Source organism: Lutra lutra, chromosome 2 (assembly GCF_902655055.1).
Source record: "Lutra lutra chromosome 2, mLutLut1.2, whole genome shotgun sequence".
Lineage (NCBI taxonomy): Eukaryota > Metazoa > Chordata > Mammalia > Carnivora > Mustelidae > Lutra > Lutra lutra.
Genome location: NC_062279.1, coordinates 156,915,103 through 156,937,901, shown reverse-complemented (window position 1 = coordinate 156,937,901; position 22,799 = coordinate 156,915,103). Strand labels below are relative to the sequence as shown.

At 39.5% G+C, this 22,799-nt stretch overlaps 1 protein-coding gene across 4 annotated transcripts in view; it reads right to left on the bottom strand.

Moving 5' to 3' along the window:
• The window catches only part of SLIT2 (slit guidance ligand 2), a 370,519-nt gene extending 347,753 nt beyond the window's left edge, over nucleotides 1-22,766 (bottom strand). For all 4 annotated transcript variants that reach the window (XM_047718995.1, XM_047718997.1, XM_047718996.1 and 1 more), the window contains exons 1-4: nucleotides 20,693-22,766; nucleotides 17,899-17,970; nucleotides 16,648-16,719; nucleotides 5,208-5,279 (exon numbers count right to left, since the gene is read on the bottom strand). In XM_047718995.1, the coding sequence (XP_047574951.1) occupies nucleotides 5,208-5,279; nucleotides 16,648-16,719; nucleotides 17,899-17,970; nucleotides 20,693-20,871 (395 nt within the window). In that variant the 5' untranslated portion in view covers nucleotides 20,872-22,766. The remainder of the gene's footprint in view (nucleotides 1-5,207; nucleotides 5,280-16,647; nucleotides 16,720-17,898; nucleotides 17,971-20,692) is intronic.
• Between the last annotated feature and the right edge of the window lie 33 nt (nucleotides 22,767-22,799).

The following is a 22,799-nucleotide window of genomic DNA, read 5'->3' as shown; positions in this document are numbered from 1 at the left end:
AGCACATCTGAAGAACTTTCCTCCTCTGCACACCCACCTCTTCAGCAGCCTCAGCAATGGAGAGCAGCGGTAGCTATCATGGCAGCTCCCTAGATGAGTAATGATGTGGATCCGGCAGGACAACGGTAACCGTGGCAACTGTAACCTGCAATTCCTGCACAACCGCTGTTGGATTTATTGTGGCAGGGGCCAAACAGGCCAAGACTAAACCGGAGCAGGAAACTATGGCACCTGACACCTCTAGGAGCCCACACTTGAATCAGAGCAGGCAGAAATTAATTCAAGAGGAATTTTGACATGAGCTCTGCCGTTGTACTCTGCTTTCATCCCCGATACATGAATCCTATGAGACTAACTTACATAGTTTTATGGAAATGTAATATTATATTAAGCTAACGAATATTCTGCTTAAGTGAAAAATGGATCATTTTTATTTTGTGGTTTCTACCAAAACCCTCTAAGGTTTAGGGGACTAAACATTTAATTAGCCAAGTTACCCTTTAAGTTTCATTTGGCTCTCTATTATTCATAATGCCTTCCCAGTGTTAACTGTTTGCTCTCTGTCCTGAACCCGACAGAGATTTAATTCAATACATCAAACACTTACTGAGAGGTTTCTAAAGGTCAAGCCTAATACTAGACCCTGGGGACATAAAAACACAGAACAAAACAAACATGTTTTCATAATAAATGTATGTCAGCATTTATACACATAAGCATAGAAAAAGAAAACTAGATTAATAATAAGTGACAAGTTTACTAGTGATTGTGTCTGGATAGTGGGATAATGAATAACTTCCACTTCCTCTTTTCAATTTTTCTTGATCCAAACCTTTTTAATATGAGGGTATGTTACTTTTGTAATTATTAAAAACCAAAACCAAACACTAAAGCTCCTTCTATGGGACAAGACGAAAGGGAAATAAAGACACGCTCACTGTATATTTGTTAAACTTCACAAATGAATTTTTACAATAAAACAAAAATTTTTCTTCTAAAAAAAAAGGAGGGGGGGCTGATTATTATTATCAGAAACAATTTTGAGCATCTGAGATCCTATCTGACAATGAACTGTGACCAGACCAATCAGATTAAGCGGTCAAAACCTATTTGTCTCAGGTAAGTAGTCAGTAGGCCATAAAAAGAGTCCTTGAGTTTAAAAATACTATTTATAATGTTAGATAATTTAGAGCCTCCAAAGCTCACTGGGGAATAATAAACGCCACTTGTGAACCAGAAATAAAAAAGGTTTTATTCAAAGAAGTAGAGAAAATGGATCATTGGGGCTCATGCATTTAATTTCATTTGTTAGTTTTGTTTTGTTTCAGTAGATACAAGTGAAAAATGAGTTTCTGCTACATGCCTTGGATACTTAAGCTTATGTTAGAAGTCTGGGTAAATATAATGATACTCAAAGAAATAAACTGGAAACCACAAAACAAATATTTATAACCAAATGCTCAACCACAGTAGTACCAATGAAATTCCTCTCTAACGAGCCCGGATTAGTAGCTGCAAACTCAAGTTGAAATGTGTGAATCACTCACTGGTAAATCACCTTTAAGGTTACATTTATCAGGAAGATTTGTTTATGCTACTCATATATATAATTGCCACTCATGAATTTCAATCAATCACGATCGCTCATTTCAAAAGTAACTAAAATCTCAGTTAATCAGCTCCAGATTGTCCCCCAAATTATTTTCTCCACTCTTAAATTGATGATAAAAGTGCAATGTTGGTTTTGGAGGAGGAGCATAACGGAGAAGGGCATATCTACGTAAGTTAAGAAACTGTGTGCTGTCTCTTCTAACCGCCAACCTATGGCCCTTTACTTTCCCTCTACTTACACTTTCCATCTGTCAACAAGTGCTTGTAATTTTATTACACTGTCCTGTAGTTTATGCAGAGTTGGTATTATTTTACAGAGTTCTGTTAATGGACTGGATAAATGGTAATGCTATTTAAACTAGTCTCCTGCTCCAACAAACACAGCTGCAACTGTACTACTATTTCTGAGCAAACATCTTGACCTGAACATGTAGTGCTCTCTCAACCCATCCAAAGAGAAATTGGAGCAGACAGCAAAGGAAAAGCATATTTGGCCGCTAGCAGCAACCAACCGTGTCGAATCATAATTCATATGCAGTGTACCCTCTTTTTCCTTTATATTGCATTTAGAGGCCAAAAAAAGCATGTGTGCTTCTTCACCTGGCATCTCATTTTCAGCCAAGACCCGAACGGTGATTATTCGTTAAAAAGTGAGAAGAAAACATGCATAATGTCCTGTATATCAGACTAGCTTTAATCTAAGTAAATAATGATAAAAATCAGACATCAGTAGTATGAATTCCCCATTAAATAATAATAAAAGTATTAAATAGGGGTAAAAGTATTAATTCAATAAGTTAGAAAAAGAAATAGAGATACTAATGAGAATTATGCAACTACGGATAAAGAGAAAATAAATTAAAAATTTGTTTCTTTCATGAATTCTAGATGTGTCTGTCTTTAGTACATTCTCTAGCAGGCCAATCACGGATTGCTTAATTTGTATATGCAAAAACCAGCCAAAACCTTCCCCATCCCAACATATTTTCTCTATTATTTATCAGAAGTCCTGTATCCTTTGTTCTGTCACTTATCCTTCTTGTGAAAGAAAGATTCATTTTTTTCAATGAACATTTTATACAGCATTTTTGTTTGTAGATTTGTGCACATTTTTTCCATCTGTTAGAACATTTGTTTCGGATGAACTACTAGGCACCTGTACCACATGAAGAAAATCTGAACTTGAATCCTCCGTCTTGGAAATTACACTGGCCAGGCAGTCAGGCTCACACGCTTTTGTTCTCTTATTTATTAAAGACATTTAATGGTGGTCGTTTAACCCAATTAATGATCATGGTCATTAAAAAGTGGTCACATGTAGCTTATAACTTATCCTCTCAAGAGGAGTATCACTGGTAACAATTCACTAAATCTAATTCAGTTCAACAACTCAAAAGAAGATTCTGGACATGAGGATGCAGAAAAAAATTACACCACTATATTTCCACATGTATTTAATGCTTATGTCAGGTGTTAATTCCCAGTCAATATTAAACATTAAGCCATCAATCTGTAACTTCGGGAATATCAAAGCATTCAAGTCCCTCTTGCCACTAGCCCTAAGAAATAAAACTTTATCTTCTAAAACTACCCAGAGAAAATCATTTGAACCAAACAGGTACATCATAACTCTGAATGCATGATCTGCCTGCCTATTTTTCCACTTTCAATGTGCTTTTAATTAACTAGAAAATATTGCCTGAGAGTTTTATGGGTTCTGTTTCTTTAACTTACTTCTTAAAGATATCAGTTCTCTTTTCACACAGTGGTTTCCTAAAGTTATAAAATCACAACAAAATATAAGAGAAAAACCCTTGGTTCACTATGTGATATTGTCAAAGAGGAAAAAATGTTCAACAGAATATAATTTGCTTATAGAGAATTCTGCACTGGATCACACTACGTGAAGCCTCCTAAGAAAATTAATCGAATTACTTCTAGACTAAAAATCACAAATTCTTGTTGCTCAGAGACAGTGTAGAAGCTAATTTTCCCCTCTTTAGCTTAATGCTTTAATTGTAGATAACAGCCATTCATTTAACTGTATTTTCAGTAGCTACATAGAAAAAGGAAAATTTCCATTTGGACACTATTAAGAAGGTAGTAGTTTCATATGCCTCACTGTACACCAGCCTTGAAATCAATTCTTTAATCCCCTCAATCACAAAAACTGAAAGCAAAAAGTAGAATGACTCTTAAAACCATCTTTGTGGCCCCTCTTGGAAACTAAACAGAAATATTTAAATATAAGTATCAACTTATATATATACATATAATTTTTATAATAGCCTAGATCCTATTTCCTTGGTCAAAACAGTCCCCACAGAATTCCTATTTAAAAGTCAATTTTCAGGTTTCTTTCTTTCTTTCTTCTTCTTCTTCTTTTTTTTTAATTTTAATTTACTTAAATTGAGCCAGTTAACCAGTAGGGAACACAAGGAGAAATCCTGCCAGGTGACTTTGGCTGTCCTTACAGGAACAGTACCAGGAAGGTCAAACTCTAGATGGGGTACATTAGCTGGCTGCACATTTGCCTACTGGGACAGTTCTCTACAGTGAGCTAAGGCATCAGCAGGACTGTACAGAGATCCTGGCTACAATGCAGGGAGGTCTCTGAGAGGACAGTCCTCCTACTTTTGGAATTGATAACAGCAATATTGAATTAACAGGCTATGACGAAGCCAAATTCAGAAAAAAGCAATCTGCTCACCTTCCCTACAAACACAAACCTATGGGACATCCCCACCATCCTGGTGGAAGACTTGCTGAGCAGTTTATTCTATATATCCCAAGAGTTTTGTCACAATGTCACAACGGACATCAATAATCATCGTTATTTATTTTTCCAACACTTTGTAGCTTATCTCCCATCTGCACAAAATCATTTATATGGCTGAAAATCTCATTTTAAAAGCTTTCAAAAATGTGTTTTCACTATTACATATTAGGTCAGGGAACAAGCATTCCAGGGAGGAAAAACTGATTCTGCCTAAAACTCACATTATGTGCCTTCCAGGGAAGTACTTCTGTTATTAACAGTCTATGACATATTTGTTATGAAACCTTTACAGTCATTCCTATTTTAGAGTTTGGAATTCTGGCTTTAAAGGGAATATTTAAGAGTAAATTTACAACCCTCTTTAAATACCTTATAATAATATTTCCAGACTGATAAACACTACTCCAGTATAGAAACAATGTCAAGAAAGCTGACATTAAGAGCCCTAACTTTACAAGAAAACACTGCCAACTTCCTCTGAAGAGGAAGTACAGGGCAGTTTTCCTCTTCAGAACTTAATCAAAATTTTCCATAAAGAAGTAAGGTAAATCTCCTCATCATCACATAACTGAGAAAGAAGAATACAATTATAATGACTCATACATAAACCACTAAATGCTAATCAAATAAAACAACTGGAACCACTGGAAAACAAATCATAAATTTCCTCAAGAAAAAGAAAAAAAAAGGCAAACATTTAATCCATTAATCTATCGATGAATAGATTGCAGGAAAGCACAAGGAAACAGATCCAAAATACATTTAATAAAATACAAGGTACTACCCGAAGCAACAATAACTATTTCTGTCTACTTACAGTCTGTACAGCTTCGAAGTCCCAAGAAACAGCAACTCAGGAAACAGCTGAAGGTGATTTCTGTTTAAACGCCTTTGGAGGAAAACAAAAACAAAGCATATGTTACACAGAAAATACCCAACAATGAGTCTGGGATTTGGTTGTGTCATGCCTCATCCTGTATTTCGGAAAAGAAAGAAATGACATTCAAAAGAATTCGAGCATTGCAAATAAAAAGTTGGTTGCACCTTTTGTTACCTGACTCTTTAAAGCCATTTTCCATGACGCTTACTCAGATGATTCCCCAGGCCTAAACCCTAACCTCACGTCCTGTGCAACATCAGTCATCCAGAACATACACAATGAAAAAGGATGTCTTAGACTCTGGTGTCTAGGTTGGGTGAGTGCTGCATACAGCTCAAATGCCACAGTAAACAGTGCCCTAAAATAATTCACGTGCTGTCCCAGATGACCTAAATTTTAAGCCAAGGCATTGTGAGGAAATGGAAATTCCAATTTCATGAGCATCTTGCTTAGTTGTGGGGGGGGAAAATGTGAGAAAGTGTCAGCACGATTTGTCCCTATGGGCAAAAGCAGAGGAAAACTGCAGACTTCCAACCTAAACCTACAGTTCTTGACCCCTCACTTGAAAATAAGTCTGGGTTATAATCAATCGTGGGGGCTAAGAATGTTTAAATAATTTTTTTTAAGTGTTTACTTGTTATGAAGCTAAATTTAGAATTTAAGGGAAAAAATGTGATTGCAACCCTAACTCAATTAAACTGTGATTCCAGGTAACTGAGTTCTTCTGGAGTGGGCATGCTTGTTTAACAGTAGGTAGGTTTTGGCACTGATGTACTCATCTCCCAATCCCATTCACTATAAGTGGACAATTTAACATTTCAGTGAAAATAAATCTACCTCTCTGCTTTTCCCAAATTTGAATAAAATAATGACAAGCTGATGCAAAAATGTGCACTTAAATGATTTACAAGTTGCTATAGCTGCAGATGAGAGTAATAAGGTCCAGAAAACGAAAGTCACATTGAAGAAACTGGAGTCCTAAGTAGCAATGTTAGGAGGACAGGAAAAGGCGGCATATCAATCTTGACATACATAAATGGTCATGAGGTAGAAGCAAAATTATACTTATTTAACCTGCAGACAGCAGAAATGGCACTAGTGATTATAACTCTTAAGAAAGCAGGTGATAAGGGAGAACTTTCTAAGAATTAGAGAATTTCCAAGGATTAGAAAAAATGGAATGTCCCGCCTTAGGAAATGCTCAACTCTTTATTCCAAGCAGAAGCCATGCGTTTTGTTTGTTTGGGTTTGTTTGGTTTTGTTTTTCCTGCAAAGGATAAAAAAAAAAAAAAAAAAAAATCCTGCATTAGATGAGAAATTGTACCAGGTGAACTCCAGAACTTACTCCAACTCCAAAATGCCATGAGGCAATGATGAAAACTGTAACTTTTGTTACATAAACTCCTATTATGAAGAAGTTGATCATCTACAGAAACATTCTCAACACTTAATAAAATGCACACTCATAAAAAAGTATGCCAAGACAATTAGGGGGAAAATAGTAAAATCAGTGGTGAAAGGGCAGAATTTCTTCCCACTTACACTAATTTTTTATAAATAAAGCATATAATAAGGTTAAATTTAAATTGAAACCAAAAGCTATTACTCATTTATTTTTCTCTGCTGGGCATGGAGAAAGGAAGAAATACTTTTGACGAAATGGTACTTCCAGAACCTAATTATATAATTTTGATTAAATGCAACTTAATTATGACCTTGTTATATTTTTTTCTCTCAAAAAATAAACCACAAATATTCACAATAGCAGCAACTAGAATTTTTCCAGGGAAGCAACTACTCTTGGAAAGGCTCCCATTATTCAAAGAGCCAATCTCAATTTTTAAAATGGCAGACATGGGCTATCTATCAGAGTCTCATTCAAACCACTGGACTAACAAATATTCTCCAAGATTCTCCAGTCACAACCAGTATGCTCCTTCAAGCCCCTAGTTTCTGCTGTTTGTGAAGCTTCCCTAATTTCCCCACACTGAGGTAGTTCCTCCCTTGGCTGCATCCCTATACCCCCATAGAATTCGATAAATAAGAGTCCTAAACGTTGTATTGTATTTATTCACATACTCATCTCTTTCCCCGTACACTGTAAGCTCTTCAAGTATAAAGACCACATCTTTGTATCCCCTTCCTTCTTCTCTGGCACTCAGTTAGTTCTTAGGAAATGCTAAATGAGAACATACTTCTCTTTTTGCATTTTGATATATTTCGGCAAAACACTACCATATGCATTTTATATTCAGCCAACTTTCCTCTGGGTTGCATTCTGAGGTTCCTGCCTTAGTTTTTATGCCGCTCTCTAGCTAACCAAAGCCCCGTCACCAAACTTGCTTTCACGTTCCCTATACAGCAATTACTCCTCCCTCTGCTATCCTCAACATTATCTAGAAGTTGGAAGGAATCCAGTATGTTTCAACAAATTCAGAGATCCTGGGAAAGTAGATATTTCAGATTGGGTACAAGCAGAGTCTTAATTATTCCTTTCATATTCCCAGCCATTCTTAATTCACTCTAAGACCAATAGCGAACGTATACTAAGCTTACTACGTGATGATCACTGTTCTGAGAGGTTTGTATGAATTATCTCATTCATTCTTCAGAACCAATCCCAACAGTAGGTACTGTTGTTACTGCCATCCAGAGAGTGGTACACAGCTCATAGAAAGCAGAGCTAAACCCTGAACTCAGGGAGGGTGATTCGATAACATATCCTCTGAACCACTTCTATAAAAGAGACACAAGGCTAAACATTTCTAAACATTAACTCAAAATAACATAATACTGAAATTTTACCTCTCATCAATCTCTCCTTGGGAAAAACATAGCTTTATGGAGTCTATTTCTTTAATATTTAATTCTAATTCTAATTCTTTAATATTTAATAAAACACTTGAAAATAAAACATTTTTAAATGAACGTGATATTCAGCTCACTGTTTTAAAGACCCATTTTAAAAAATGCCTGAAGTTTGAGAGAAAAATGAAAATATGTATAAAATCATTTTCTCTGAATTCAGGTAGTTTATCATTGTTTCATAAAAATTATTGTGAATGATCTTAACATTGTTTAAACCAACCAGGAGCATAAGACAGGGTAGCATACTAGAAGGGCAGATAGTAAGTGATATGATAACATACATGGAAAAACAGTATGAAGATTTTTCCCTATAAGAAACTATCAGTACACTTGGGATTCCTATTCTTCTTTCTTCCATCAGTACTAAGAATAAATGGAAATACAAATATTAAAAGTCAAAACTCTCCCAAAATATTCAATGAAGGGAAAAATTTCAAAGCAGGGATTTCTTGTAAAATGACCAGAAATTAAATTCTTCAAGAGAAATTTTTTTTTAAATCCAGAATTACTTTAAAGACCACTAAGGTGCATAATAATTTCTAAACAAGGCTGAAGAATAAGCAACCTTGGTAGCACCTTCGAATGACACAGAATACTTCGAGTAGTTTGAAGAGGATTGTGCTGTAACAATCCTCATGTAAATGAGTTAAAGAAGTGAAAATCTGATGGTTCCCAAACAGAAAACAGCAGGTAGTGAACTAAACGTATCTCTGAAGAGGATTTCTGGGAGCCAGACTAAACTGGTGACCAGGTGGATCAGTTACCTACTGTTCAGAGGGACACTCAACTATGTTGAAGGAAAGATAGAGCCACACGCAGCGTTCGAGCCACCAGCTATCAGGGCTAACCAAGATCCTCTGGGTAGTAATTCAAGACTTCAGAAAGGGGTGTAAAGTGTGTCTCAAAAGTGTGTTTTCTTAGGGCAAAGATGACAGAGATCCTGATAACTGTTTCCTCTGTGCTACAGCTCTTTGAGTATGACCTTCAGTGGGATGAAGAAGCTTTCTGGGTCACACAAAACACCACTGTCCTCTGAAACACTGATTCTTAACAACCTCAATTTGGAAGGCAGCCTGAGCATTATGGACAAGCATTGCTTCAAACGATCTGTCAGCAGGTCCAATGGCTTGTCCATTCGTAGAACAGACAGTCTCTTATTTTTTCAACTTTTACCTCAATTCACGGAATATGTGCAACCTTTATCCCAATTCAAAATGTAAAATGGAAACAATTGTTCCTGTTGTTGTGAATGTAAAGGATTTTAGCCATGTGCCAGTCTGTAATAAGTGTTCACTTAAGTGCTGCCGTCATGAGTTTATCATGTACAATCTCCTATATATCATACAAAAATGTCTTCTTTTCAGGCAAAACTTTTACTTGTTTTTTAAAATGTTTTTATTCTGACATTTTTAAGGCAGAGATTCTAACAGGTATGTATTATTTAGATGGATAAATTTAACTTATTAGTAAAATCAAACATATTAGTAATTAGTTTCCTCTTCACTCCCCTTACCTTTTGGCATTTCTCTACATCTTCAGAGCAATTATGAGAAATACTCTGAAACAAAACTTGGAAGAATTTTTGTACATTCTTCACATCTTTTCTATTGCCATATGCCACATTAAGAAAATCAGAATGAAAACAATATAGTAAATGTGGATGTACAAAAGTAAAATTTATTATGTACACATTTTATTAGCTCAAGAAGATACAATAATGCCTAAACTGAGCTTTTGAAAAATAGGAGAGATATTGAAATGCATAATAATAGTTCTTTAAATGCCAACCATGTGACAAGTATTTTGTGAAACTATATGTACATTATCTCACAGAAACCATGGATTGCTAAGACGACAGATAATTATTTAATAAATATTCTCGTAAAGTAATATTCCAATTGCATTTATGCCAAATCGTCCCCATTGTTACCAAACAGAGTCATACTCTGTTCCAAAGATGAGGAAACAGGTTTGGGAAGATCAAGCAGTCTGATCAATAGCTCACAGTGGAATTGAAACTAAAGGTTTTATAGTTTTGTACAGTAGCAGTATAATAGACAATGAGGTTTCTTGGAGGCACGATTATTGCTAATTCAAAGCAAGAGTTTTCTGATGTCACTCTTACTTAATGCTTCTGATTTTATTTAATTTTTTTTAAACATTTTATGTATTTATGTATGTATGTAGGCAGAGAGGCAGGCAGAGAGAGAGAGAGGAAGGGAAGCAGGCTCCCTGCTGAGCAGAGAGCCCGACTCGGGGCTCGATCCCAGGACCCTGGGATCACGACCCGAGCCGAAGGCAGAGGCTTTAACCCACTGAGCCACCCAGGTGCCCCAATGCTTCTGATTTTAAAAAGGGGGTATAGGAGTTTGTGTCTATTTAGAAAACATAAACAACAGTTCAACCAATGAGTGTTTGATACATTCTACAGAACGGGAGGCAATAACATATAAAACTAAAAGTGCCTAATTAGAGGAGAGTCGAGGTTCTCTGTACCCCCTGCTCACTGCCAGAAGCTAGAATGGCTGCACATAGTGGGAGGCTCCAGAACTACCCACCTGCATCCAAAGGAGACAGACAATGCAAAGACGACAGATAATTTTTTTTATAAATATTCTCGTAAAGTAATATTCCAATTGCATTTATAACAAATTGTCCCCATTGTTACCAAACTGTCATTCTGAAAGCATTCTCACCAATGCTGCTTGCAGTCCAGCATACATAAATTGCTTTGAAAAAAGTTAAGATCAATACGTATGAAAGTCCATGCAGAAAAGTCTCTCTTTCCACATAAAGTTGTGAGATTCCGTCTAGCAGGCATAATTCAAGCAGAAAGGTATCCAACAGGAATGAAAGACAGAATTCAATGTAAAATATTTGACATTCACTGCTTCCACAAATACATTGTAACAGTGCAAACTAAAGTACTCATTTCAGAGGAGGTATAAAAGACACAGCATCCAGCAAACACTGTCACAAAGGATGAGCCCAAAACAGATGTGGGAAAAATAAACAGCCTTGCTGCTTCAGAATTTATAAAATGGTCCACAAAGAGCAAACAGGCCTTCTCTCCACTGTGCAACTTCAAGACCCATAAAAAACGATGCCTGAGAAACCCTCTCAAGATGGACTCAATGTCCTGCTAAACTTTCCATAGCGCATGTGCATTAAAGGCTTCAATGATCAGTCAGTCAATGTAACTTAAAATAGCCCAGGATCTCTTATAACCAAGCGAGAATAATTCACTTTTAACAGATATCACAGATTAAGTGATACACACTTGATCATCTATGGCATTTTTATCTCATGTTGGATATATACACAGCCTCTACGAGTAAGTTTGATATATTCTTGAAAGACAAATTGTATTTCCTAAGAAGATAACTGCTGTGATTTTAAAGTTGGTAGTTTAAAGAAGCCAGAGAACAATTCTTCTGGGATGAGCCTGAATTCTTTTCCAAGGAGATTAGCACTGTTGGGTTTCCCTTACTTTAAGAAAAGGAATGTGTTATGTGTTGCCTGTAAACTTGTAGGATTAGTCAGGAGAGGGATTCTCCATATCCTTTTTTTTTTTTTTTTAAGTTATTTGACAGAGAGAGAGAGAGAGATCACCAGTAGGCAGAGAAGCCGGCTGAGAGAGAGGGGGAAGCAGGCTCCCTGCTGAGCAGAGAGCCAGATATGGGGCTGGATCCCAGGACCCTGAGATCATGACCTGAGCCAAAGGCAGAGGCTTACCCCACTGAGCCACCCAGGTGCCCTGATTCTCTACATCCTTGATGAACAGGGGATAAGTGGTGCTTTCCTTCAGACCTGTTCCACAAAATATTCTCTACTTGGACTCATGTGTAGCAACCTACAACAAAACTCCTAGAGCACCGTAATTCCTCCTCCTCAAACTGGCTGTCACATGCTAATGAATGGTGTGTGCATACAGAACTAATTGAGTACCACCTTAAAATAATAAATAATAATAATAATAATAATAATAATAATAATAATAATGTGTCCTTTAGATATCCTCTCCTGGGAGTGTAGTGTTTGGTCAAATTTAAAGGGATTTAGACTTTTCTACACTAAAATAAGTATTCTCTTTATATAGACTCTATAGAAATCTGTTAATGTCTAAGTGGACAGCATTCTTTTCCAGAAATCCCTACACGGCTTCATCATAGTACTTCAGGACTCCTTTTTTAAGCAAAAAAAGCATATCAAATGACATAGTAGACAAAATATAATTTCAAATCTGAAGATGCCAAAACTTGGAGAGCTGAACACTATGCTTGTCGTAAAAGAACACCCTTCCATGTTATTGTTATGAAAAAAAGCCCGATCTCTGCCATTATCGCTACTGCAATTTCCTTATCATAAGAGTACAAGATGATTGGGGAGCCTGGGTGGTTCAGTGGGTTAAAGCCTCTGCCTTTGGCTCAGGTCATGATCCCAGGGTCCTGGGATCGAGCCCCGCATAGGGCTCTCTGCTCAGCGGGGAGCCTGCTTCCGCCTCTCTGTCTCAGCCTGCCTCTCTGACTACTTGTGATCTCTGTCAAATAAATTAATTAATTAAAAAAAAGAGTACAAGATGATTATAAAGTTAAAGTAAAGTCTAATACCCAAGATTTCCTGTGGTATACTGTTGGTTTTCACTAACATAATTCAGGAATATCAGCATTTTATTTTGCATGTAAGTGTTTCACCGCATTTAGGACTTAATGTCTTAATATTTTTTTGACAACCTTAAACAATTTCAAAACTTTCTCATACTCAGTGCTTTTGTGTTAGGAACCCGTAAACACCGATGATATTTACTACTGGGAAACTGAAGTGGCCTGAGTCTCCTTAAAAGGCCATAAAATAGAACTTTAATGACTGCAGCATAATCCCATAAAGTATAAGTGAGCAACAGAATTTTACACCAGCCCACAAATGTTCTGAGCCCCAGTGTGATTTTTTTTAACCCTCAAAAGACATTATGCACCAGCCAAGAATTACTTTGAATTAACAATTTTGCATGGAGTCTTTATTGCAGATATACCCAGGTATCTTCTCTGAAGGATAAAGGAGTATATGTCATAAATGTTCCAATTGTTTATTGTAGTTTATTTGTAGATTGTTTTCCTTATTTAATTTCCATTGCATTAACTAGTTACTTAACTAAATTAGATCTCAGTTGAACATTTCGATTAAACAAATGGGAGATCTCCTATATATCTACATGAGGTACATTTCTCAAGGCTTCATTTTATTCCCAGAGAAGCAGGTACTACTGGGAACACAGAGCATGGAAATCTGCCACTGCACATATTAGGTCCAGGAGTATAGTAGGAAACTGTCAAAACAGCAAGTAATGTGTGGTCATGGTGTGTAAGTGTGATTAAGACATACTCCTTTTATAGTAATTCATAACCACATTCTGATGATGATCATATTATCTGATATTGTTTTCCATACAATAGAAAGTAGGGGGGAAGGAGAAGGGAAGGGAGTGTGGAAGGAGGAGGATTTTTTGTTTTTGTTTTTTTCTTTTAGGAGGAAGATTTTTAATATCCATCTATTTCTTGACATTTGACTAATAACCCTGTATTTCACTGATTCTTTGAAGTACAAAAATTAATCTTTTTGTAGCTATAATATTTTGATTTATAAATAATGACTTTCTCATTCTATGCTAAAATTAAATTCAACCTAACAACAGTCTAATCTGTTTCTAACATATTAAATTTGGATTTCTAAAAGGGCACAGATCTTATCTTCTGTTTTCAGACTTGTCTTCTTTCTCTAGACCAAGCTAAAACTCTATCAACATAAAACAAAAAGAAAAAACTTATAATTTTGAAATCTTCAGAAAAATATCACTTTGGAATTGTTTTACTTTTATATTAAAATGAAAAAATACTTAGAACCACAAATTACATACAAATGTAACTAATATTTTTATTTTGTGTTCTTCACACAAAGAATGAAAATTAGGTTACTCTAAATATTATATGAACAGCATTTGTAACATAAGCCTACATTTATACACCTTTTTATTAGAGTATGAATTTAAAAATTCACATCTAAATTGCTAAAAAATCATATAAGCTCGCACATCTAATTATTTTAAAAGTTAATTCATTGATCATTTCCTGTTCCTTGCATTATCTCTTGCAGTTTTTGGGGGGGGAAAGGCAAATTTTTGTGATGTTGATGACCACCTACTAAAATAAGAACATATCCCCATAGGCCAACCTTCTGGTTAGCTTTTTTTTATTTTTATTTTTTTAAATGATATACTGAACAAAATTTTTAATAGTTTATTTCATGACAACTTGAGGGCATTCCTTAACAAAACTGCCCTATTTAATGTATTTAAAAAAAATAAATATTTGAAAAGTGTATCCACAGTGTTCCTAAGAAATAGTTTTGAATTCCAGAGTCCCAAGGAGATGAATTGGCTGTCAGATAACAATGTGCTTCCATCAGACGGACTTGGCAGTTGTAAACAAAAGGAATTTTCTCAGCTTTTCCTCACAAATATGAAATATTTGCTTTCGGCCAACAGCTGGGGTGATTTAAAGAAGTCCTGCATATATATTAGTTTTCATTCAAAATTACAAATCCTTCTCCCATTCTGTAACCTCTGACTGCATCTTAGTAAAACTGAAAATTGTTCAGAGATGAAGTGACATTCTCAGGGAAGTAAAAGCCAAAAAATAGTGCCTACTTACAACTCTCATCAAATTTCAGATAACAAGCCATCTGGTTAATAATCTTTAGAAAAAGTTCATTTGTTCAAACGTACTTGAAGTGGCTTGAAAAATCATGAGAAAGTTGGGTCTGTTCTAGCATTTCTGAAAATATTTAAAACTATAGTAAAACCAAAATAGAGACTACATGAAAAGCCACTGAAATTCCTTCAAATGGATGTTGCTTAAGAATATATATACACACACATACATATATATATATATATATATATATATTTCCATAGATAACTAAAAATTATTCATGCAAAAATGTTATATTTGAATTATAATTTTTAAATTATCTTTTCATTTTACCAAATACTTAAATCATACTGATACTTTGTAAATAGATGAATTGAAAGCACCTTTACAAGATTAGGAATTAACTATTCATAAGAGCTTATGAAAGAGATCAAAGTATATTTTCAGAGTATTTTTATATACTAAGAGATAGGTTATGAACTTATGAACTTAGTAGTGAACTTAACCAAGTATTTACTGTGTTTTTATTTCTCTCTGAAAACTAGCTCACAGTAGTGACTTTCAATTATTTTGAATTCCACAGATATATTCCCTATATTGAAATATTTATTATGGACAAAATTTTACAATAAAATAGACACCTCTGGGTTTAATTTTACTTGTGGTGATAAAAATGGAGCCTATATATTTACAAATATCTTAGAAGTTGACAAGCCATTTTTTTTCTAGTTACATTTACACAGAATTAACTTTTGCCCTTGGGCCCAGTGAATCTGAGTATGTTCTATACCTAAAATGAACTTCATATTTCATTATTTTAAATAAAATTTTTATTTTTACCCAAAGTGCCTATTAAAGCAGGCATGGAAATTGTTGCTACTTTTAATAGACCTGTTATTTGCCCTTAAAATGCAAACTTATTAAACTTGAGTTATCAAGACATATGAGACATATAATTCATACTTCAAACTACAACGTGTACAATTTATTTTAATTATTGCAGACTGAAGATTCTGTGCTTTGAGATGTAAACTGTAGATATAAATTAATAATGGCCCTCAAGTAGTATATATCAATCTATAAGATTCTGTATCTGAAAAAATAAAATATATTTTAAAATCTGGAGTCCATATGATCTTCTTGGGGAAAAAAAATCAACACTAAAATGACAATACTTTGATAATACAATTCTTGCTTCTATTTCTACTAATCTTTGAATTCTTTTTCCAGGAGAAATATTTAGAAAGCTACCATAAAATAATGAAATATAGTTGTGAATAGCTATTATTAACAATGTTTACCATAAGTGATAAATATCAAAAACCAAATTTATATCACTAAGAACTTAAAATATGTCCTCAAACGTCACTAATGACACACAAAGCAACATCATGAAAATTAAAATAACTACTAGCAAACTTTTCTTTTCCATAATATACTATAAATGCACATTAAATCACTACCTTTCTTCCTATAAATGCAAATAAAACAAACTAGATGGACCATTAGAAAAACATGTACTCTCTAAGTACCAAAGCAATGGTAACTCACAAGGAAATCAATGTCTCAGGAAAGGAAGCCTGTATTTTTTTTTTTAATCTTTATTAAAAGTTAGTACCATTTGTGCAAAATTCCACAATTTCTAATTGTAAATTAGTCTGCAAGCCACTTGTTAGACCTCTTGTTTCTGTAAAACGTTCAAAGACTAAGACATGAAATTGGAAGACATGGCCCTTGAAACTCAAGTATTTTTTTAAAAATACAGTTAATGTCGTCATAACTTTGGAATTAAAAATACTTACAGTCTCTCCAGCTCTTTAAGATCCTGGAATGCTCCTCTTTCAATGGTGCTAATCTTATTCTCCATAAGCTGACTGAAATGCAAAGTATAATAGGGTCTTAATGTTACCACTCCCCATCAGAGCGAGTTTCAGTTCAGCAACTGAAAACTTGTAACCTCTTTCCTTTTATAAGATTAAGCAGTGCTCTGGTTTGAGCTTTAATATCAAATTTTACTGATGACACATTTGAGAGAAATCACAGAGGGCAAACAGCATCCACATCACAAAACTTCAATAGAAAATACTAATGTAGTTTTGCACAAAACTTACTAGTCAAAACTCTGAACCTCCAACTACAGCTTATCCTGAGAAGTATCCCATGACACGGCAGTTTTGATAACTGTTTTTGGTAAACTGATTTTGGAGTGAGTTCTTAACTGAAAGAATCAATATACAGCATGTCACCATGCACATAATTTAATTCACTTGTGGATATATATCAGAAATTAGAAGATTTCATAATGGCCAAAATGTGTCCTTTAAAAGATTAACACCCAACACACAGTGGTCAAAAGTATATGTTCACTGCAATGTAAATATTTACAAATCTGTGGGTAGAAACAGTTTCACATTACATTGAATCTCCAATGATGGTTCCCCCACCACAAATTTTACCCACTAATTAAAGAAGTAATCATATTGCAATAATAATATAAAAACCACGAAGATATAAAATACAAGAAACAATTCAAAATATGACCAGTGTGTTTTTATAGAGAAACATTTCCCATCAAAAACTGCAGGAAAGTTGGATTGATTGATTTAAACGTTAGAAAATACATCTAAGTGTTGTTTGCTAAAAAAGTCTTTTATATTAGTAATAATAAAATGCAGACCTACTTAAATTTTTTCTAGTTAATCTCAAATCCTTAAAGTGTATCAAATGTCTCACATTACTTATTCATATTGTGAAAGCAATTATTCTACACGTTTATATGCATAAGGCACTTAGGGTATGGTATAGCAAACATTTGAGGTCATTTCTATAATATTGTTTCAATGGCAAGAATCCAACCTTAAAATAAAAACATACATTTTCATCAAAAGCTGTAATAAAATGATAAACCAAAAAAAGAGAAAGGAAACCTAGACCTTTTAAAATTTTATGTTTCTGTCATTGTACAGTTTTTCCATCTGAGACCAGTAACAATACGAAACATGCAATCTTAAGAACAAAAGAAAATTCTTCAAAGTACCAAAGAACATACTTACAGAACTCTTAGGTGTCGAAGACCAGCAAAATCTGTCTTGGTAATTCGTGTGATGTTATTTCCATTCAAATCCCTAAGAGAAAACAAGAAAATGAAAGTTCTATTTTATTTCTATCAAGATCTAGTTAAACAAAGAAAAATAAAAACAGTAAAAACTTTAAGGTGAAAGACAATTCCAATAACTAATGTAGTTTACAAATTAAAAGAGAGAAGAAAGTGCCAAGCTTTGAAATTTTTTTTAATGATTCTTAACAAGTTTACAGAGTCCCTGCTTATTGGTATCTTACAAGAGTACGAAGTGATTATGTTATCAGAAGTCCTCTTTTGTGTCTGTAGGGGAGTGCTTTCAATTTTTGTTTTTATGAGGATGTGTATGTTCTTTCACAGGTATTCTGCTAATTTAACTATTATGGTTAGGCACACCCTGAAAAAGTTCCCTTCAGGAAGTTAAGAAGAACAATTTTCTAGTACTACCCAGAAATACATTTTGTAAAATTCAGAACTCTATCCTTAGGTGGCACGGTGGCTAAACTTCCTAAGGCAAATAAAAAAAGTTAGACTGCTATCAAAAGAACTGCACTTCAAAGACTTGCATTTATAGGCATTTACCTTCCAACAATTCTATGTTTGTATGAAAACTAAACTCTTCATTTGCAGCTCAGGGAACCCCGCTGTGAGGGTAAAGTCAAAACTCCTAGCCAGGGCAATAATGGAAATAGATTCAGGCCCTGACATTTTTGTTCGGATTTCAAAACCACGTTTCCTTCAAGTCACCACCCCCTTTTCTGGCATCTTAGGTCAAGATCTAAACTTGCCCTGGTTCCAATCATTTTCAAGTAAAACCAGGCTTTGCTGCGGTTTGAATGTTCGCCTTCACGGAAGCTAAGTTTTCTCTTACCTCTGAGTTGAAAACATCATGTTGGAAATCTGTATGTAAAGTGCTTATTTTCTCAAAGATATAATTCTATAAGCTAACACTGAGTAAACTCTTTTCTAAAAACTGTATTGATCCCTCATAGGGATATATATATTTTTTCAAGGACCCGAAACTCAATTACTATTTTTTTTTTCTGAGTGCATTCCCTTTTTGTTGAGTAAGACATGTTAGTGTCCCAAACTTTAAACTGTTTTTGAATGGCACGCAATGACAAGTGCTAACACAGAATTCTGCATTGCTTTCTCCCCACCCCACTCCCCATGCCGACCAAAGTACCACCAAGTTGTTCCCACAATTGTTGGGGTCTTTTATGGGCTATTTGACATAACGTGAACCCCCCCTCCGCCCCCAGACAACTGTGGTAGATCCCGTTTTGACAATACACCCTTGGTAGGGCCCCAACTATCCCAGCTCTGTGGGCCCTAGAAGGAAAGAGGAGAGGTTGGGGAGCAGGCCACAGAGGCTGGGGGTGAGGGAGCCATTAGCAAAGGCGGAAAGGGCTCAACTATGGCCTTTAAGCTGAGAGCCAGGGAATTGGGTGAGATAAGAGCGACTTGAGGCGCTGCGGGCCCTGCGGGTGGAGAGGTTTGGGTTCCAGCAGGTCCCCTCCGCGGCGCGCAACCCTCACACCGGGGATGCGTAGAGGCCGCCGGAGTAGAGTCGGGGCGCGCTTGGCCCCGCCACTCTCGCCCCGCGCACGCCGGGCCCACGCGCAAGGGCGAGTGCAGCGCGCCCAAGGCGCTCAGGCAGCGCGGGGCGGCGGCCTCGGCATTCACAAAGGGAATGGCTTCCATGCTCCACTTCCCTGAACTCGGGAAGTGCCCCACAAGGAGTGCGTGGGCCGTCAACACCCGGTCTGCGATTACTTCTTCATTAGAGATTCGCAGAGACAGGGAGGCGGGGATGTCTGCAGGCAGCAGAGCGCGAAGAAGGGAAGGAAGGAAGAACTGCGGCCACGTGAATGGGCTCAGAAACTGCCAGAAAGGTGTACGGGGGCCCAAGGGCTCAGCAGGAAGGGCGGGGAGGGGAGGCAGCGGAGGGCCGCGGGGTCGCGGTAGCAGTTGGACTCCGCTCGGCTGGTTAGGCTTAGAGAGCTAGCCCTAACTTCCCCTACAGGGTGGGAAAAGGTCCTCCTCTTCAGTCACCAGTCGGGACAGGTCTCCAGGGGCGGGCCGCCACCGCCTCCTCCCTGGAGACGTGTGGGGCGGGGGAAAGAGTAGCGGGGGTGGCGTGCGGAGACCTAGGGAGCCACTTAGGTCCTGGGGCATCCTTCCCTCTGAGGCCTGCAGAAGCGCCCCCGGGCGGAACCAGACGCCCCACGACCCCTTCTCCCCACCCCTCGGTCCCCAGGAGGGTGACACTAACCCGAGGAGCGGAGGTTTCTCCCTTCTGAGTACCCCCCGCCAATCTCCGCGCCACCCCACGGCGACAAAAGCTGGGATTTGGCCCTGAAACCGACCCGCTAATGTTGGCAACCGCAAGGTGACTCCGTTTGCAGAGTGTGGGGAACAAAGTCGCGTCTCCCTTGCCCTGGGCATCGGCGAGTACTTGTCCCCACGTCCCCGGTTGCCCAAGCCCCAGAGAAGTCGCCTGCCCTGGGATGCAAGTGGCTGGACTAGAGTGGAAAGAAGGGACCAAGCGCAGCTGCCAGCGGGCCCGCCCCTCCTTGGGCAGCGGCCCCTCCTTGTGCAGCGCCATCCTGTCCTTCGCCCTCCCAAGGGAGTTCTAGCCGAGGATGCGCCTGCAGGAGAGCTACCCAGGCAAAGGTCCCTGTGCCGCTTGATCCCTCCAGTCTCGACGAAAGGGATGCGTGACACAGTGTGTGTAAGGGTCTGGGGGTGTAAGATCCCATACTCACAGTCTCTCAGTGTTGCGGGGGATATTTCTGGGCACGCTGCGCAGCGCCAGCCCGTGACAGTCCACTGTGCTGCCCGAGCAGGAGCACTGTGCTGGGCACGCCTGCGGCGCCACCTCGTTCAGGATCACCAGCACTAACCCCAGCGACAGGGACAGCGTCTGCCAGCCGACGCCGCGCATCTTCCCCCGCCGCCTCCTCGCTCGCCGGCGCGGGGGGTTCCTCTTTAGCTCTTTGCTCCGCGCGAATCGCGCTGTGTCTGAGGCCCAGTATCTGGCACGGGGCTAGGAACCCAGAGTGTCCGGATAAATGCACACAAAATAATATGGTAGTAACAATAATAATATTCACGGCAATAGAGCTGACACAGGTATGCGCCTCCCACCTCCCCTCCACCCTCCTCCAGCCGGGCAGGCGCTCCTCGGGCAACTTTAGGTCCTGAAGATCAATCAGCCAGGCCAAGGCTATAAGGAGACCCCAAAGCTCCGAGAAGGAGATCACGCGTCGTCTGTCTCTGAAAGATCAACTTGTCGGTAAAAGAGCTGGGGCTCCTAAAGGCGTAAAGATGCAGCAGGAGCTGGTTGCGCGGAAAAGGGAGTGCTCCGATTCTACTGACCCCCTCTGCAAATCCGATTCCAGGGGAAGGCTAGGAGACAGAAGAGAGGTGCTCAGTAGAAATGGTGGCCTCGATCAAAGTGGGCTCTCCAAAGCTAGAAGGCGCAAGAGCCCAGCGGGCGGGGAGCGGAGCGCGCGGGACTACTGGGCATGGCGCGCGGGGGCGCACGGGGCGGGGGCACAGCCCGGAGGGCTCGGGGCGGCGCTGCAGGGCTCCCGCGCGGCTCAATCGCGCGGCCTCCCGACAGCCTGCGGCTCTTCTGCAGCCGGGACAGGTCCTCGCCGTCTCCCGACAGCCGAGGGCTGCTTGCAAACACACATGCACTTCGCGGAAGGATGTCTCGGGTAATTCCGCCTCCCGCCTGGCGTCCTTGGCGACGCTCCGCACCAGGGCCTTCCCCGAGGTCACGGAGAAAAGACAAAAGGGCAATGGGGCCGCGGCAGCCGGCAATATCCACTAGTCACCTCCCCGACAGAGGAAATCCAAGAGGCCAAGTTGAGGACCAGAGCTCCTCCGAGGACTGAATCGGGGCTGGCTGGCAGGCAGGGCAGGAGTGCAAAGGCCAAGGTGGAGGTGTCTGCGTCTTTGGTCCTGCCCTGGCGTCCTGGGGAACGACGAGGTGGCAGTAAGCCGGTGGGAACAGCTACTCTGAGAGCCCAAGAGGCGGCTGAATGGCAGTCCTGTGTGCGCGCGTGTCAGCCCCTCGCGTCTCCCGGATACGCCGCAGCTCCGCAGCAGACACCTGATGGCAAAGGTGGACGAAACCAGAGCAGGCACCTAGGCGGACGCAGCCCCTCGGCCGCCCCACCGACAGCCGCCCGCAAGTGGGCCCTCCTCAAAGTGCAGGAACTTTTCCCAGGCTTTGAATCCCGTCCCCCACGGCCACGGTGGCAGTCTTCCCGCCGACGTCGAGACGCCGCCCGGCTCCTGGTGCTGCACCTGACTCGGCGGCCGCAGTCCCGAGCAGCCAGTCTCCTTCCAGACCCTTCCCCTCTCTTGGCTGCTTTCCGCACCTCCTTCTCCAGGGAGGGAAGTGGCAGAGGGAAAGCGGCGACAGGCAGCGGAGACTCGGTGGCCCTGCTGGCTCCCGAGCTCCAGGCAAGTGTCTAAACAATAGGACGGACGCAGCAGCCCTAGTCTCGCTCGGCTGCGGGAAGGTGCGTTGTTGTTGTAACTGGAGTTGTTCGCTCGGGCTGCCTGGCGCTGAGCGCAGCCAAACAAAAACCCGACCTGCGCCTCTGGAGCCGGCGGCGGGCCCCCAGACGCTCCCCTTTCTCTTCAGCACTCCGGCCGTGCCCGGAAAGCTCGGCAGCTCCCGCCTGTGCCCGAGAGCCCCGTCGCTCCCATCACTCGCCGCTGCCGCCGCCGCCGCCTTTTTTAAGCACCGTCTGCGGCAGCCACCGCCGCCACCACCGCTGCTGCCAGCCTCCGCCGTCCGCGCGCTCCCCAAATAAATAACCCCAAGTCAGAAGTTAAGCCGGCGCCGGCTTTATA